Below are 16190 nucleotides of genomic sequence, written 5' to 3' on the forward strand. Positions count from 1 at the left end.
TCAAACCAACAGGCCCCATTCTGTGCTTTTCACAAACAAGAGGGACACGACACTCAAAACTGTCGGATGTTAAGGAAGATACTGAGCGACCACGCGGCTAAAGGACGCCTACGACAGTACATCCGTTTAACAGGCGCAGGCGAAGATGCGAGTCTCCCCACCAATAGCAAAAACAATTCAGACAAAGGAGTCGTTACGGTGATATTAGGGGGGATAGCTGCGGGAGGACCATGTAAGGAAGGACGGCAAGCAGGTCCATCTTATCGCCGGCCCGCACAAATGAATTTACCTTCTGTGGAAATTTCCAAAGACGATTACAGAAAGGCGGCAGCACCATATGATGATGACCCTTTGGTCTTAGAGATTAAAGTGGCGAACCTCAGGGTGAATAGAGTACTGGTGGACACGGGTAGCTCGTCCGACATAATCAGTCTCCACTGTCTGCAAAAATTGAAGCACGATGCCGGAGCCATCGAGAAAGTATTTAGGTCCTTAGTAGGATTTGGAGGAAGCATCGTCCGCCCAATTAGCTCCATCTTGCTCCCACTCTCCATTGGTGACCCTCCGGTGACCAAGGAGGGTGTCATCCGATTTACAATTGTGGCAAGCCTCACCGCATTCAATATCATACTTGGGCGCCCAGCACTCAATGATCTAAAAGCGGTGATTGTTCCCCATTTACTACTGGTTAAGTTCGTAGGAATCAATGGACGCATCAGGTCCCGGTATGGAAACCAACAGCTGCCAGAGATTGTTACCTATCAACGCTGGAACCGCCGGCATGGGGAGCCTCTCCAAAGAAGAACGAACAAGCTAAATCACTGAACCAACGTAAACTCCGAGAGATACCAACGGCACATAATGCAGATAGACGACCTGAGCCAGTGGGAGCACATTACGCTATAATTCTGGACCTAGCGGATCCATCTCGAACAGTCCCCATTGGAATCCCTCCTGACGACCCAATGGCAGCGGCATTGGTGCAACTGCTTCGAGAATACAAAGAAATATTTGCTTTCACGGTAGAGGAGATGCCAGGCATCGATCCTTCAGTAGTCGTGCACAAGCTGAATGTAGATAGCGCCATGAAACCAGTACGTCAGAAGAAAAGGAATCATGGGGAAGCAAGAAATTTAGCCGCCGCGGCTGAAGTTCAGAAGCTAATGGACGCAAACTTCATACGTCCATGTCAGTACCCAGACTAGGTAGCCAATGTAGTACTAGTACCTAAGCCCAATGGGACGTGGAGGATGTGTGTCGATTACACTGATCTAAATAAAGCCTGCCCCAAGGACAGTTTCCCGCTGCCAAAGATAGATCGACTCGTCGACTCAACAACAGGGCATGCCATGATGAGTTTCATGGACGCTTACTCCGGATTTCATCAGATCCCTTTGTGGCCTGAAGACCAGGAGAAGACGTCATTTGTCACAGAACAAGGATTGTACTGCTATAAAGTAATGCCGTTCGGCCTAAAAAATGCCCCAGCCACTTTCCAACGATTGGTGGACACGGTTTTTGCAAAGCAACTAGGGAGGAATATAGAAGCCTATATTGACGATATGATTGTAAAAAGCAAGCAGAAAATGGATCACCTCGACGACCTGCGAGAGACCTTTGAGACCCTTAGGACTTACCAAATGAGACTCAACCCAAAGAAATGCATTTTCGGAGTAACTTCCGGCAAGTTCCTTGGCTTTTTGATCGATGAAAGGGGCATTGAGGCCAATCCAGACAAGGTACAGGCCGTCATTACAATGACGTCGCCAAAGACGGTCAAAGATGTGCAACGCTTAACTGGTTGTCTTGCCGCCTTGGGACGATTTTTGTCTAGAGCTGGAGATAAGTGTCATTACTTTTTCAGTACCATCAAAAAGGGCACCCAGTTTGAATGGACGTCGCAGGCAGAGGCCGCCTTCCTTCGTTTGAAAGAACATCTGCACACTCTGCCACGGCTCGTCGGCCCCCTCTCAGGAGAGGTTTTGTGTCTCTACCTTGCCATCTCAGACTACGCTCTAAGTGCCGTTCTACTTACAGAAAGGGATGGGATGCAACTACCTGTCTACTTCGTCAGCCACATGTTGCAGAATGCAGAGCTCAAATACCCAACTGTTAAAAAATTCGGCTTCGCTCTGTTCCTGGCTAGCAAAAAGCTTCGTCCATACTTCCTGGCCCATCGGCTAATAGTATACACGGATCAACCTCTGAAACAGCCATTTACCAATCTGGAAGCGTCCGGGAGAATGCTCAACTGGGCAATCGAGCTTAATGCATTTGATATTTCGTATGAGCCACGGAAGGCTATAAAGGGACAGGCTTTTGCCGACTTTATTGTAGAAATGACTAGGCCACCCTATTTCAAAAATGAAAAAGCTCAGTGGGTGGTTCACGTGGATGGCTCTGCTACCCAAAACGGTTGTGGAGCCGGCATAATCTGTGAATCCCCAGAGGGGGATATCTATGAATATGCAATGCGCTTTAACTTTCAGGCGTCCAACAATGAAGCTGAATATGAAGCCTTGATATGCGGAATCCAAATGAGCAAAGCAGCAGGGGCGGCAGAGGTCCTGATTTTATCCAACTCACAGCTAATTGTCAGTCAGGTAAAAGGAGAATATGAAGCCAAGGATGACGCCATGATAAAATATTTGGAAAAGGTCCACCAGGAAGTCCAGCAGCTGACTAGCTTTGAAATACAACACATACCTCGGTCTGAAAACAACAAGGCAGACGCTTTATCCAAGCTGGCAAGCTCAGCATCCTGCGACACGCCACGTCATGTATTTTGGGAGGTAAAACAGTCCAAGAGCATTGACGACTTAAGAACATACGTCTTGGACCGAACGGCCACCTGGATGGATGATATCGTCAATTTCAAAATGAATGGAGTACTCCCTGATGATCCCAAGCAGGCAAAAAGGTTACAAAAGAAATGCACCTGGTTCGAAATATGGAACGGAACTCTATACAAAAAGGCTTTCTCACGGCCTCTTCTTCGCTGCGTAACCCCAGAGAAGGGGCATGAAGTATTGGAAGATGTCCATCAGGGATTATGCAGCTCGCACATAGGGGGGAGGGCCCTGGCAGAAAAGGCTCTAAGAATTGGATACTATTGGCCCACTCTCAAGGAGGACGCTCTAGACTTGGTTAAGCGGTGTGATAAGTGTCAACGCTTTGCTCATCTAATTCGACGACCAGCACAGAGACTGACTCCAATCACCAGCCCAATACCATTTGCCAAATGGGGGATAGACCTATTAGGCCCTTATACGACGGCACCAGGAGGACTGCGTTATGTGATAGTTGCCGTCGACTATTTCACAAAATGGGTAGAAGCTGAAGATCTGAAAAACACTAAGGCCCAAGATGTGAGAGCATTCATCTGGAAAAACATCATCACAAGATTCGGCGTGCCTCAGTCCATTGCCTTTGACAATGGGCCACAATTCAAGACACTCAAATTGGAGGGTTGGTTGGCTGACCATGGCATCATAGCATGTTTTGCATCAGTAGGCCGTCCCCAAGCTAACGGACAGGTAGAAGCATTCAACAAAATCATCTATGAGGGGATGAAAAAGAAACTTGATGAAGCAAAAGGTTTATGGGCCGACGAGTTACCCAATGTCTTATGGTCTATATGGACCACGGCCAAAAAACTCCACAGGAGAAACACCATTCTTATTAGCCTATGGAGCTGAGGCCGTCCTACCCATTGAAATGTGTGAACCAACCCTGCGCGTCATGTTATTTGACGAAGACGCCAATTGGGAAATGATGAAAGCGGCCTTGGATGTCTTGCCAGAAACTAGAGGGAACGCGGCTTTGCGCCAGCAACTATACAAACTCCGGATGACTAGGGAGTACAACAAAAGGTTCTCTAGAAGAATCTTAAAGGTTGGAGATTTTGTGCTTAGAAAGATGGAAGCCGTCGGACGCGCCAATGAACAAGGGAAACTCACTCCGACTCGGGAAGGCCCATACGAGATTTACGAGGAAGTCCGAGACGGAACCTACCGGATCCAAGACATGCAGGGACGTCCGATTTTGCGTACTTGGAATGCAGACAACCTGAAAAAGTACTTTTTTTAAATTAACATCTATGTTATCTTGATTAAATGTTTAGTAAAGACGTCCAAACTATAGACGCATCATGTAGCATGGCTCAATGATTTTTAAATGAAAAATTTCCTGCAAGCCGGCCTTGTTGGGAAACCTTTATGACAAATATGTTATCAAATCTCCTGGAGAAGTGCAAACTGACATTCTCTTAAGAATTAAAGACTAATCGTTTAAAGGCCTAAGAAGTGGCCCGGATTAGCACCGTCACTAGGGTGATCACCTAGAACACAGGGGACACATTTTTCAAGCAGCTAAATAAAGTAGCTAAAGACCTTGGCAAAAAGACCAAGGCACATATATGCCGTCTCTATTTAGGGGCGTCAGCCATAAACGATGAATTAATAAAAAAATAAATAGAAACGACAAAAGCTAGGAACAAAAACGTTCAAAAGACGCCTAGTCATTCCAATAAGTTAGTCATAATTACAAATTATGCACATAGTGCCATTAAGCAGGGCGTCACAAAAACAAACCCAAAATATATACAAGGCACCTAGAATGCCTCATTCATCATCATCGCTGGGAACAAACTCAGGAGGAGCGCGTCCTTCTTTCTGGGCCTTCTCCACCTCAACCTGATAATTGAGGAACTTCTCAAACCAGCTGAAGGGGCGTTGACTGCTGAACTCGGCATTCCAGGCAAGCTCCATGCCCCCTCGGATCGACTTCTCACCCAGCACGACTGATTGGTTAAGCACACCCTTTGACGTGGCCACCTCCTTGCGAGCCGCCTCCAACTGTTCTTCCAACTCCTCAAACCGAGTCTCAAGACGAGAAAACTCAGTCTCTTTCTCCTTAATCTTCCTAGAAATATCTTCAATCTGAGAGAAGTTCTGATAAATCTGTTCAAGACGGTGCTTATTCTCAGCAAGTTGGGAGGACAGGGACTTGGTCACAACATCGATTTCCCCATGCCTGTTGAGACGAAGCTCTTCCAGCTCGGCAAAATGCTGATCGCCGCACTGACTAGCAAGAAGACGGTGTCTAGCCTCTTCATGCACCAGAGCAGTACACCACTTCTTTAGCGAATCCAGCAGAATAAACATCTGCGCAAAACAGCAAGAGTAATTATCAAAGATAGAACGTAAAAAGAAGAAGAATAAAAAAAAAACTTACATCCAGTGCAGAAGACTGCATGGCGGCAAGTTGATTCTCGACCGCCTCGGGGAGGGTCTCAGCGTACTTTGGAGGAATAGCATTGCGCATCAGACCCATTATCCGCCTCTGATCCTGAGAAGTAAACCCTCCTGAAGAAGCGATCTGATCCAGTTCAGCATCAATGGCTTTTTGGGGGTCGGGTATTTTTATTGGAAAAACAACGGCCTTAGAATCTCTGGGAGAGACTATAGAACTGCTAGACGAGGAACGACAAGTGGTTACGATGTTGGAGTAAAACTTACCCCCAGAACTCCTAGCCCTCTCCGCCGTCCTCGGAGGAATGTTACGGCGGACGGCTTCAGGAATCCCCGCAAGAGGATCAACCGCCGCCTCAGCTTTTTGAGAACAAGGAGAAGCGGATGCCGTCTGATGCGCACTGGAAAGGTTTTCGAGGCTTCGAGGCTGTTGACTTGAAAAAGGTTTTCCTGTGCCACCAGCCCTACGTTTGGACGAAGGTGCAGCGTCCGAAGCAACCTTCCTCGAACTCTGAAGAAACAAGGCCACGTCAGTTGCAAACATCGAAGGAAATCACATGTTTAGGAAGGCTTGAACAATACCTTCTTCTCCTCTACGGGAGGGGTAGGATGATGAACCGCCTGCTCAGGGGCAGCCTGCTCAGCCGCCTTCTGACGCTGTAACGCCTCAAAAGTGCTGGAGTCAAGCACCTTTGCCAGCCAAGACGGCATATCTACTCGGCCCTTGGCTGCGTCATCCAGCTTCTCCATAGCCTCGTCTGAAAATCAAGGAAGATGTTAGCATGAAGTAAGGCATTAATAAAACAACGAAAAAAATCTGAAGTACAATATAATACCTCTTGGCATATACGGACACAAGCCCACAGCCGAGAGGAAAACAGGATCACCTAGCTGATCCAAATGAGGCAACCACCCCTCGGTTATATAGGCCGTCTTGGTCCCAACTATGAGCGGCTTGGCCTTGAATAAGGACGAGATCCGTTTCCAGAGGGCGGGGAAAATTGGGTGAAAGGAGCCGCTCTTTCCCACAAAATTGGGCTGAAGCGTCCAACGCCTCATCCTGTCACACATCTCTAAATTAGTGGTTTTGATAACCACCCACTTCTTCCTCCAGTGATGTCATTTGGATGCCTTGCCCATCACAGTTCGGTAGGTGCCCTTGTAAGTAAGAGCTAACCAACCTTCGGCGGACCGAGGAACCTGAGACATGGAGGCCATCCTGAGGAATGCCGGGAAGGAGGGAGTAATACCCTCAAGCTCACACCGGGCAATATAGCCAAAGACGTCGGCCCAGGAGTTGGGGGACATTTGGTTCAGACCGATGTTGAAGCCGTCCAACACCTCCACCACAAAAGGGTGAGGAGGAAACCTCATGCCTAGCTTCAGAAAGGAGCTGTATACGGCGAACTCCCCTTTCATCAAGCCAAAGCTGATACGTACAGTCTATGCCAGCCGGCATGCAGAATTGGTACTCAGAACCCAGGTTTAGGGACGCCCCATAATCAGCCCCCTGGGCAGTGAGGAAAGTCAACCACGTCTGAAGTGGGAAAATCTCACTAGGGTGAAGGCGGCCTTCTTCTCCACCTGAAGGGCCCGCTGGCGCCCCGTCGGCGCGCTCGTTTGTGGGGGCGTCCTCCTCCATGGGGGAAGAAGATTCCCCTTCGAAATGTGGCTCGTCCTCTATTCGCGCCATGATATCCTGCACAGGCTGAAGAATTGGCTCAAGACGAGGGGCATAACTTGAAGAGTAAAGACGTCAAAATAGCAGGTTGCTGCCCTCAGTTTTGACGAGGTCCTCACAACATTGACAAGGAAAGGGAACAAGGAATAATCGAAATCAACAAACAAGTTTATCCAAAATAGATGTTACCTGATAGGTCAAAGAGAAGATTTCCAAAGAAATTCGATGAAGAACTGCAAGAACAGGACCTTGAAGATTACGGTGGTGCTACAGTGTCTCCTGGTGGATGTTGGACGCCGGAAATCGCCTTCTCCTATGGCTCTCCAATAATCACTAAAAATGAGGGGGAAATTCACTCAAACTTGTCACTTATTTATAGAGGGGTAAGAAATGATTACCCCTGCCACGCGTCGTTGCTTTACTGGACAACCCAAGAGCAGTGAAAACTAACGTCCGTTTTTATCCCTCATAAGGGGCAAATGATGTGGGCCTAATTGCTTCCACCACAAGGCCCAAAGAAGTCATAATATCCAATCAAACCAGCTTAACTGACCCATCGATCAAGCCCAGGAAGTAGGCTTGGACCTTGGTGTTCAAGCCACATAAAGGCACGACCCTAATTGGGAGAGCCCATGATCTATGGCCCAGTTTATAAAAGGCCCAAGATTAACGGCCAAAGGACACGTGTCTCAAATCCCCAGGGGGGCACGCATCCCACAGATAGGGTTGAGGGATCACTTCCCGAGAAACCCTAGCCCTATAAAAGGCTCAGATCCCAAGGTAAGGGGCAATCAATTCATTCCCATCAACCTCAAACTATTTTTACTCTGCATTCTCTCTACAAATTACTTCTCTCTCTAGCTTATACTTACTTAAGCATCGGAGGGAATATTCCTACGGGAATATTCTTGTTTTGCAGGTTGCCAGAAGTTCGTGCTAGCTCATACTTGATACCTCCGAGGAACGCGTGACACGTCATCACCGTAAAAGATCCCACAACAATATGCAATTTATATAATTCTACACTAATTTTAGGGGCCGTAACAAAAGCACATTATAAAATTTTTCACCCGGGGACCGGGCCCACCCTACTCACAATTAACATTCGCCACTTAGGGATGTCAGTGGGAAGGTTTTATGAGAGATCCGGTCCACATCCGCCCCAAGTAGGTGGGGATGGAGGGAGGTTTGGCAGGTGATGTGGAGGGGATAGATATAAAAATCATACCCGCCATGAGTGATGGGGCGGGTGTGGATTTTGTGTTGGACCCGCCCCGCCCCACCCTATCTACCCTGCTTGATAGTCGTCAACCCTATCCGAGTATCACTTCCTACGTGAATTGAAAAACTTAAACAAGATAAAAGGTTAAACACTTTTTTTATGCGTTTGGATTTGTTTGTAGTATGTGATAATATGAATTAAGGCAAGACTTTTAATTTTGTTTGTTTGAATTTTGTGTTATAGAAGTTACTTTTTTTCTATAATGTTTACTAAATAAGAAAAAATATATGGGTGTTAGTGCAGATATGGGGTGGGGATGAGACGAGGATGAATATCTAGGCGGGTGGTGGGGCGGGATGGATTTTAGTTTGTTGCCGTTGAGGCGGGGATGAGATGACTTTTGTACGGTGATTGGCGGGTATGAAGGGACCTATATACGCATCCGCCCCGTCCTATTGACATCCCTACCGCCACTGCACCCGACTCACATCAACCCCAAAACACGTCTAATCCCACCGGTCCCGCACAACCTACCATGACCCTCATAACCAACGACCCTACTTCATAAACCAACCCGACCCACGACCCACCAAAACCACCGATAACCAACCTGACCACCAGTCTAACTGCAGCCTGTTCAAGTCCGGGCGACGGCCTTTCAAATGAAAATCAACAAAATCTCACCTTTTTTCTTTTTTTTGGCTCAAATCCAAATAACTCATCTTTACTTGCAAACTTCTTAGCCGGCGACACACAGAGGAGGAAGACAAAATGGCGCAGGTGGTGAGAGCAGCGGTACCGCTATTCCAACGCCAATTACTCCATTTACTCTCTCTTCAAATACCCACCACCACTATAACCACCACAATCACAGCCTCTAACCGCCTCTTTATGCTCTCACACTGCCGCCACGCCCACCTCAAACCTCGCGCTCTCCGTTCACCCCAGGAAGTCGACCTCTTGAAAGACAGCCGCAGCAAAAAGCTTAGTAGTAGCGAGTCAGACGACGAGGATGACGAAACGACGGCGGAGGATAAGAAGAAGAAGCAAAGGAGAAGCCGTAATGAGATGAAACGTAAAGCTCGTCAAGCTGTTCATTGGGGCATGGACCTCGCCTCTTTCACCACCCCCCAAATTAAGCGTATTCTCAAGTTTAGATTCTCTTCTTGCTCTCACTTTCCCCTCTTTGTGTATAGGGAGTCGGTCACTTGCGAAGGAGAGTGATGCACAAACAATAGTTATTTTTTCATCATTAGCGAACTTTAAAGTGGGTGTTGAACAGTTTTAGCTGATATGGTGGTTTTCTGTCTATGGTGATGTTAATTCGCTGGTCAGATTTCTATATTGAAGTGGTATTCAATTACTTTTTGGGTTGATTTTATGTTGCAGGGCGGCTTCACTGGAGGAAGAGGTTTTTGAGGCTCTAATGGTGGTTAAGGTGTGTGAGATACTCCAATGTAGTTTCAAGTTTTTAGTTTCGAAATCGAGTGGAGGATCGAATTGCACTTAAAGTGTTTATATTTATGCCGCAGAAACTAGGAGCAGATGTTCGTGAAGGGAAGCGAAGGCAGTTCAATTATATAGGTAATTGTTGCTGTTTTTTTTTTTTCGTTTTTCCTGGTGTTTCGAGGGTCTGTGTTGGGTGGATGAGAAATGTACCTGCAATTGTTTCTCTATATAAAAGGAAAGGAAGCTTAATGTGGCTGAAATTCGTTATACTCCGTACTGTGATGTTATTTCACAGTTTGTGCATATTGTGTATGACATGTTTGTGTTATTCAGTGGCCTCTTGTTTACATTATACTCTGTATGAGGTAGAAATCGAATAATTGCTAGTCAGAAAAGGGTTATTGTTTCGAGTTTGTATTGTGTTGAGAATTTCATGTGTTTTACATTCATACCTATTCTGGATACAGGGCACTTGTATTGAATTACAGTAGTTCTTTGACTCTTTCAATCTGTATTATTTTATGGGTATGCATGATAACCGGGCTGGTTTGACAGGGAGGCTGCTTCGGGATGCTGATGCACAGCCTGATTTGCTTGGATCTTTAATTCAAGCAACAAAAGATGGTGACCAGTCTACATTTCAGGCCTTAGCAGGTTCTGGGAAATTGGTTGAGGAAGGCCCTGAGGAAGACCTTCATGAATCCGAATTTGAATCGGAACCCGAACAGGAACTGGAGGTATTAACTGTCTACAGGATGCAAGTGAAGCATTGCTATCACCTTTATTGACGTTTTTGGTGATTGTTTGTTAGGATAGATATGTTGTATGATATAGTAAATGGGTTATCTTGAGACTTAAGAGAATTAGTGGAACCTGTCTCTCACATATTCTGATTTCCGTAGTATAAACTTGATAGATATTTTTATATGATAAATGGATTATAATATGATAGGGTAAATGGATTGTGGTATGGCGTAAGCTTGACTTGATGGAGATTCTAATATGATGGTGTAAATGGATACTCCATATGTAGTAATTTGTATTCCTGATGTTTGACTTAAAGCTAATTATGGTGTAAGTGTAAAAAAGAGGTAATTGATTTAGATCTGAAAAGCACATAAATCTAATTGTTTAGGAGTACTTCACTCGGATACTTTGGAGAGAGCTTTACCATGGAGGACAGTTGTAATGAAGAGACATCCAAACTTATAAGAAACTCAGTAAAGAAAATTTATGTGTCATCTCTTCTTTGCGTGAAACTTCCAAAATTATGTTCATCTAATTTGCTAAACTCTTATTTATACAGGATTCTGGCGATCATGTCTTGCTAGCGAGCAAATGGTTTGACGGTCTTATTGGAAAGGATATCCAGACAAGCAATGAAGTATACTCTCTTGATAGCGTGGATTTTGACCGCCAAGTAAGATGATCTTTTCAAGTGTCCCGATTTTGAGTATTAAAGAGTCTGTTTGGCATGGAGAATAAGCTAGATATTTGACCAAAGTCAGTCTCTAGAAAAAAATAATAGAAATATTTGTCAGATAGCTTTTGAAAATTTAAGCTAAGCTGAAAAATGACGGCTTATGATAATCTAGTATCTTTAGCTGTCATACAACTTCAGCTACTTGCTGAAATTATTTTCAACTGATGTCGCTGCAATTATTTATTTAGATAATTCAAAGGAATATATTAAGGTTATGGAGACATTCCAATACAAAGTTAGTCCATTTAAGCATTATTGTTGGCACCATCCCGGCCATCTAGGGAGGGTTGGAAGAACTCCCTATAAAACTTGTGCCCCTGCATTCTCTTCCAAAACCAGCCATCATATCCTTAGTACAGTAATATCCCCTTACTCTTGAGGCTTTTCTTTGTCAATGCGACTCTGTCATCACCAACTAACTCTATTGCTGGCCACCACCTTGACTTTCCATCTAGGCTCCGTTTGGTTTGGTGTAAAACGTTTTCAGTGCAAATGATTTTCCATGGAAAACATTATTCAAGGGAAAACACAATTCCAAACAAGTTTTTCTTTGTTTGGTTCCTTAAAAGAAAATGGAAGAAGATGGTGAAGATTGAAGCAAAAAGGGAGAGGGAGAGGGAGGTAAGAAGGAAAGGTGGAAAAGTGGTTTCCTCCCTTTCAAATGGAATTTTTTTTTCACCTTTGAGTGAGTTATGGAAAATTGTTTTCCATCCCTTGCCAAACCAAACAACGTAAAATGATTGAAAAGGGAAAATCGTTTTCCATGAAAATCGTTTTACACCCTAACCAACGGAGCCTTAATGCTTCTTGAAATTTTCTTTACCTAAGAGCCTCGTTACACCTTGGGGGTTTAGCTATCAGATTGAGTGAGTGCACGGTAAGAAAAGAAAGGATCTAACTTTGCAGCAATGGAAATCAGCTTCCAATTTAAGATGAGGAGTTGGGCGAAGACTGTATTTCACTGGGGCCCTCCTCGAGGTTCTTCTCTACCGGAACCAATGACCACATACATGTACTTTTCCTATAAGTCTAAAAAGGGTAAGTCTTCTGGAGCCTTGGGCTCCGTTTAGTCATTCTGAAAAATAATAGAATAACAGTCAAACAAAATCATTGAGGAAGTTTGGGTAGTTAAATTACCTTGTAGGCATGTACCTATAAACTGGCAGGCCAAGTAGGTGGTAAGAATCTCTTGGCAGCCTCGGGTTTGGTCGTCCAAGTCCCAACTCCCAACCAAGCGACCTTGGATCCCACTGTATTGTGAAGCCACGGAGTGGAAATGCTTTATCCACAGTCCAACGCTACCTCAAGGATCCACCAAAGTTCAACACTAGCATTCGACATTTGTATCTTTCTACCTACAAGACTTTCTCTTGATCAAAATGTGCAGTTGGAATACTTGACCTTATCTAGCTCATCAAGGGCATGACAAAAAGATATATGAGCCCAACTGTCCTTATCATTTAGTTGGGTGTAACAACTAACAAGTAATAAGATGAAAAAATATATTGTGTATGGGCAGGACTAGTTGCCTCCTCAACTGTTGTTTTGGTCAAAACCGAATAGTGGACGTTTCAGATAACTGCAAAGATTTGTGGGGTTATGTTCATTTTCCCCCGTAGAAATTGAGAAGTGTTGGTAGCAATATCACCAATTTAGCAGACCCCACAGCACGGTAGTAGCATTTAAGGAAACTATTATTCTCAATCCTCTTGAAGACTTCCAAAGACTTCGCCAGTTCCCAAATCCACGTGATTCACCAGTTCTTAGACTTACCCTTCTAACATTTCTCAATCTCAAAGATACCACCTGATAAATATGAAATGTCAGCTCCCCTTAAGCTTGTCTGCCTATGAAGGGACATTTGCATCAACACAACGATCACTGCCTTCAGCATCTACTGAAGAGTTTTTTTTACAGCTGTAGCATTTGTTTGGATTAAGCATAAGAATAACTCACCAGTTATGTAGTTAATATCGATATGAGTGATGCATGTAAATGACTAATTGATCGTAGCTCCTAAGTGTATTAGGTTATTTTTTTCGTTTATATAGGTTCTTTAAGAAATTTTGGTGTTTACTACCTTAAAAATATACTACTTTTGTATTAGCTACCTTATGAAAATTTTATTTTAATTACTCCCTTAAATATGTTATTGTTTTGGAATCACTACCCCTTTACCGTTTTTTCATTTTAAAATTAAGAATATGTCTTTCATTTCTTAATCGGTTTAAGTGATTCAAAGCTCATTTTTCTCCTTTTTCTACAAGGATTTCATAGAGAACAATATTTCAAAACAACTCTTTTGATAATTCACAAATACTATAAAAATTCACAAATATTTTTTAATTCGTTTTATCTTTTACAAAATTTTAAAACACGGTATCTATGGAATCCTTACACATAAAAGGAGGAGAATAAGTTTCGAATCACTTAAAACAATTAAGAAACGAACGAGATATCTTAATTTTAAAACGAGAAAACCGTAAATTGATAATGATTCCAAAACAAAACATACTTTAAGGTAGTAAATGACAATAAAATGTTCACAAGGTAGTAAATACAAAAGTGGTGTATTTTTAAGGTAGTAGATACCCAAGTGAGGCTAAGTTCTTACGTGCCGCGTGAGGCGTGTGTTGATGCACAAGCATTAGTATAAACATTCTGTATTTCACATACCCAAGTGAGGCTAAGTTCTTACTGTGCCGCGTGAGGCGTGTGTTGATGCACGGTTCTTACAATTGACCACTAGTTGATATGGAAACTAGTGAAGTAGTGAGATGGAGGAACCAATTTATAGAGCCTCAACATGACTGTGTTACTTGTTAGAGTAACTTTGATGGTGCCTTATCAATCATCCAAAAAACCTTTCCTGTTATGTTTTAAGGCTTATGTAAAGATCCTTTTGAGTTTTGACAAACTAGGCAATCATGGATAATTTTTTTTTTCTTTAGAAGGCTGATCTGAATTCTAGGTGCTCAAGTGACCAGAAATGGGTAAACATCCATTCTCATATATGTAGGATATGTGAAATCGTCAATAGAGAAAAGAGTATACAATTAGGAAAAATTGCTTTAAATAATCCAACATTTTGACGATTTTCTGTTACTAATTCAACCTTTGGATTGTTGTTATCATAATCCAACCTTTGCACCCCATTAATTTTGCACCCCATTAATTTTTATTGCACCCAACCGGTCACCAACCCAATACAACCCATACACGTGTCATGCAATCATTCATTGTAATTTATTTATTTTAAAATTCTTTTTTTTTTCCCTTTTCCTTCTCTTTTTATTTTCTTTCCTCCTTTCCCTGTTATAAGTTGGTATAACAACAATCAAAGTTCGAAATTTACATTATCGACCACATAGTTAGCATCCAACTTTTGCCCTTGTTCTACTCTGCAATCACCCGCTTCAATTATCTGTAAATTTCAACAGAAATTGAAATCTAGAGTATATATTCAGCAAAAATTGGGATGTTCAAACCCTAAATTGACGAATTTCAGATTGAAGTTAGACAAATCGATGATTGAAGCAGCAGAGAGGAGAGAAACTAGAAGCCAAAAACAAGTTTTTGTTTTTGGAAAAATTGCTTTAAATTGCCAAATTCTTCATTTCTTTCTTTCTGTAGTTCTTTTCTCTGCTGGCTGCTGCTCATCGTACTCCTTCCCTTCGCCTTGTACTGCTTGCTGCCCATCATCACAGATCATCTTCCCTGTGAGATTCTTCCTCGTCTATCTTTCTCCCTTGCGACATCAATGATACATCAATAATAACAGGAAGCAAAGTAGCTGCTGCAGCTGCTGCGTGCTCGTTGTTGTTGATGTTGTTTTCCCTTGTTAGTGTGGTAGGATTTCTTGGGTGGGGCTGGGAGGGGGCGAGAGGAGACGAAGAAGGATAAGGAAGATGATCATTGAGGTAAAAAGGAGGAGGAAGGTGCAGAAAAAATATTTTAAAAGTTGACCTTCTTGACCGGTTCTTAGTCTTCAATAAAAGTTAATGAGTTCAAAGGTTGGATATTAACGGAAAATCGTCGAAATGTTGGATTATTTAAAATAATTTTTCCATATAATTATTTAATTATTTATGCTATTGTATCTCAAAAATATTCGCTGGACTGTATATGGATATTCTCTTATTTCTATTAAGATACTTATGCAACTTATTCCTTGAGGGCTCATATGATGTATGAGAACTTGTGGAACAGTCTTTTGTTGATTGTCTTGTTCTCTTGAATTATAAAAAAAGAGAGTCAGTTAGCTGGGCGGCCGCTGTTATATACTCTTTTTCCCAGGGCATTTTACTTTGAATCACGCACATTCATGCGTTGTTAGAGTTAATGCACTTCTATTCTTGGTATTAGTTTCTGTGAGCCTATGAGGTGAAATATATGGGCTAAGGTTGCTCACACTTGGAGAGTGTCTGGGTAAGTTGGAAACATAGAAAACTGAACATGGTTTCATTTTTAAATGTGTTATTGTGAGTGTTATTCCCCTAAACCTTTGGTGATGGTGTTTAGTTGAATTCGTGTCATATGATGGTACTTTTACAGCAGTTCCATCATTCTTCTAGAGTTTCAATATTCACCCGTTTTGCAATTATTTTGTGTTTCACAATTTTCTTGTGACGTGAATTGTGTATGCAGGAGTTGCGGAAACTTGTCCGGAAATTGCACACTCTGCAAGATCGCCAGAATGGCATTGAAGAAGACCTGAAAAAGAGTGCCGAATTGACTGCTGCTAAGAAGTTGCTTAATCGCTTCCTTTGTTCTCTAGCAAAACGTCACTCCAGTGCCCAAAATGTAGATGTATAGAAATATTCGACTTTGTAACATTATAGTTCATTTAGATTTAGTTCTGGTCTTAATTCTGGTTGATTGCATGAGACGGGGACGGGGGGTAACTTTTTTTCCCCCATATTAAATGTCTTCTGCAAGAGTTTAGCAACCAAGTTAGTAACATCATTCAAGATACATGTAATATCACTGTAGCTTAGTAGTGCAAGAGTATATCCAGTGCAAATCAATGAAGTTTTATGGGCCATTAGTCAATAATGGTATATTTTGCCATCTGAATCAGTCTACAAAAAATAAGCCAAAAGA

At 43.0% G+C, this 16190-nt stretch overlaps 2 protein-coding genes across 2 annotated transcripts; both read left to right on the plus strand.

Moving 5' to 3' along the window:
• The first annotated feature begins 1586 nt into the window (after nt 1-1586).
• Nucleotides 1587-4089, plus strand: LOC130463279 (uncharacterized). Its single transcript, XM_056832367.1, has 3 exons — nt 1587-2792; nt 2913-3509; nt 3592-4089. The coding sequence occupies exons 1-3, from the start codon at nt 1587-1589 to the stop codon at nt 4087-4089; spliced, it is 2301 nt and encodes a 766-aa protein (XP_056688345.1).
• A 4709-nt stretch (nt 4090-8798) lies between these two features.
• LOC110800778 (uncharacterized) lies at nt 8799-16163 on the plus strand. Its single transcript, XM_022006099.2, has 6 exons — nt 8799-9306; nt 9545-9593; nt 9688-9739; nt 10160-10341; nt 10911-11024; nt 15735-16163. The coding sequence occupies exons 1-6, from the start codon at nt 8927-8929 to the stop codon at nt 15900-15902; spliced, it is 945 nt and encodes a 314-aa protein (XP_021861791.2). The 5' UTR covers nt 8799-8926; the 3' UTR covers nt 15903-16163.
• The last annotated feature ends 27 nt before the right edge of the window (nt 16164-16190 follow it).

The sequence above is a fragment of the Spinacia oleracea genome, chromosome 6 (assembly GCF_020520425.1).
Source record: "Spinacia oleracea cultivar Varoflay chromosome 6, BTI_SOV_V1, whole genome shotgun sequence".
In the NCBI taxonomy this organism is placed as follows: Eukaryota; Viridiplantae; Streptophyta; class Magnoliopsida; order Caryophyllales; family Amaranthaceae; genus Spinacia; species Spinacia oleracea.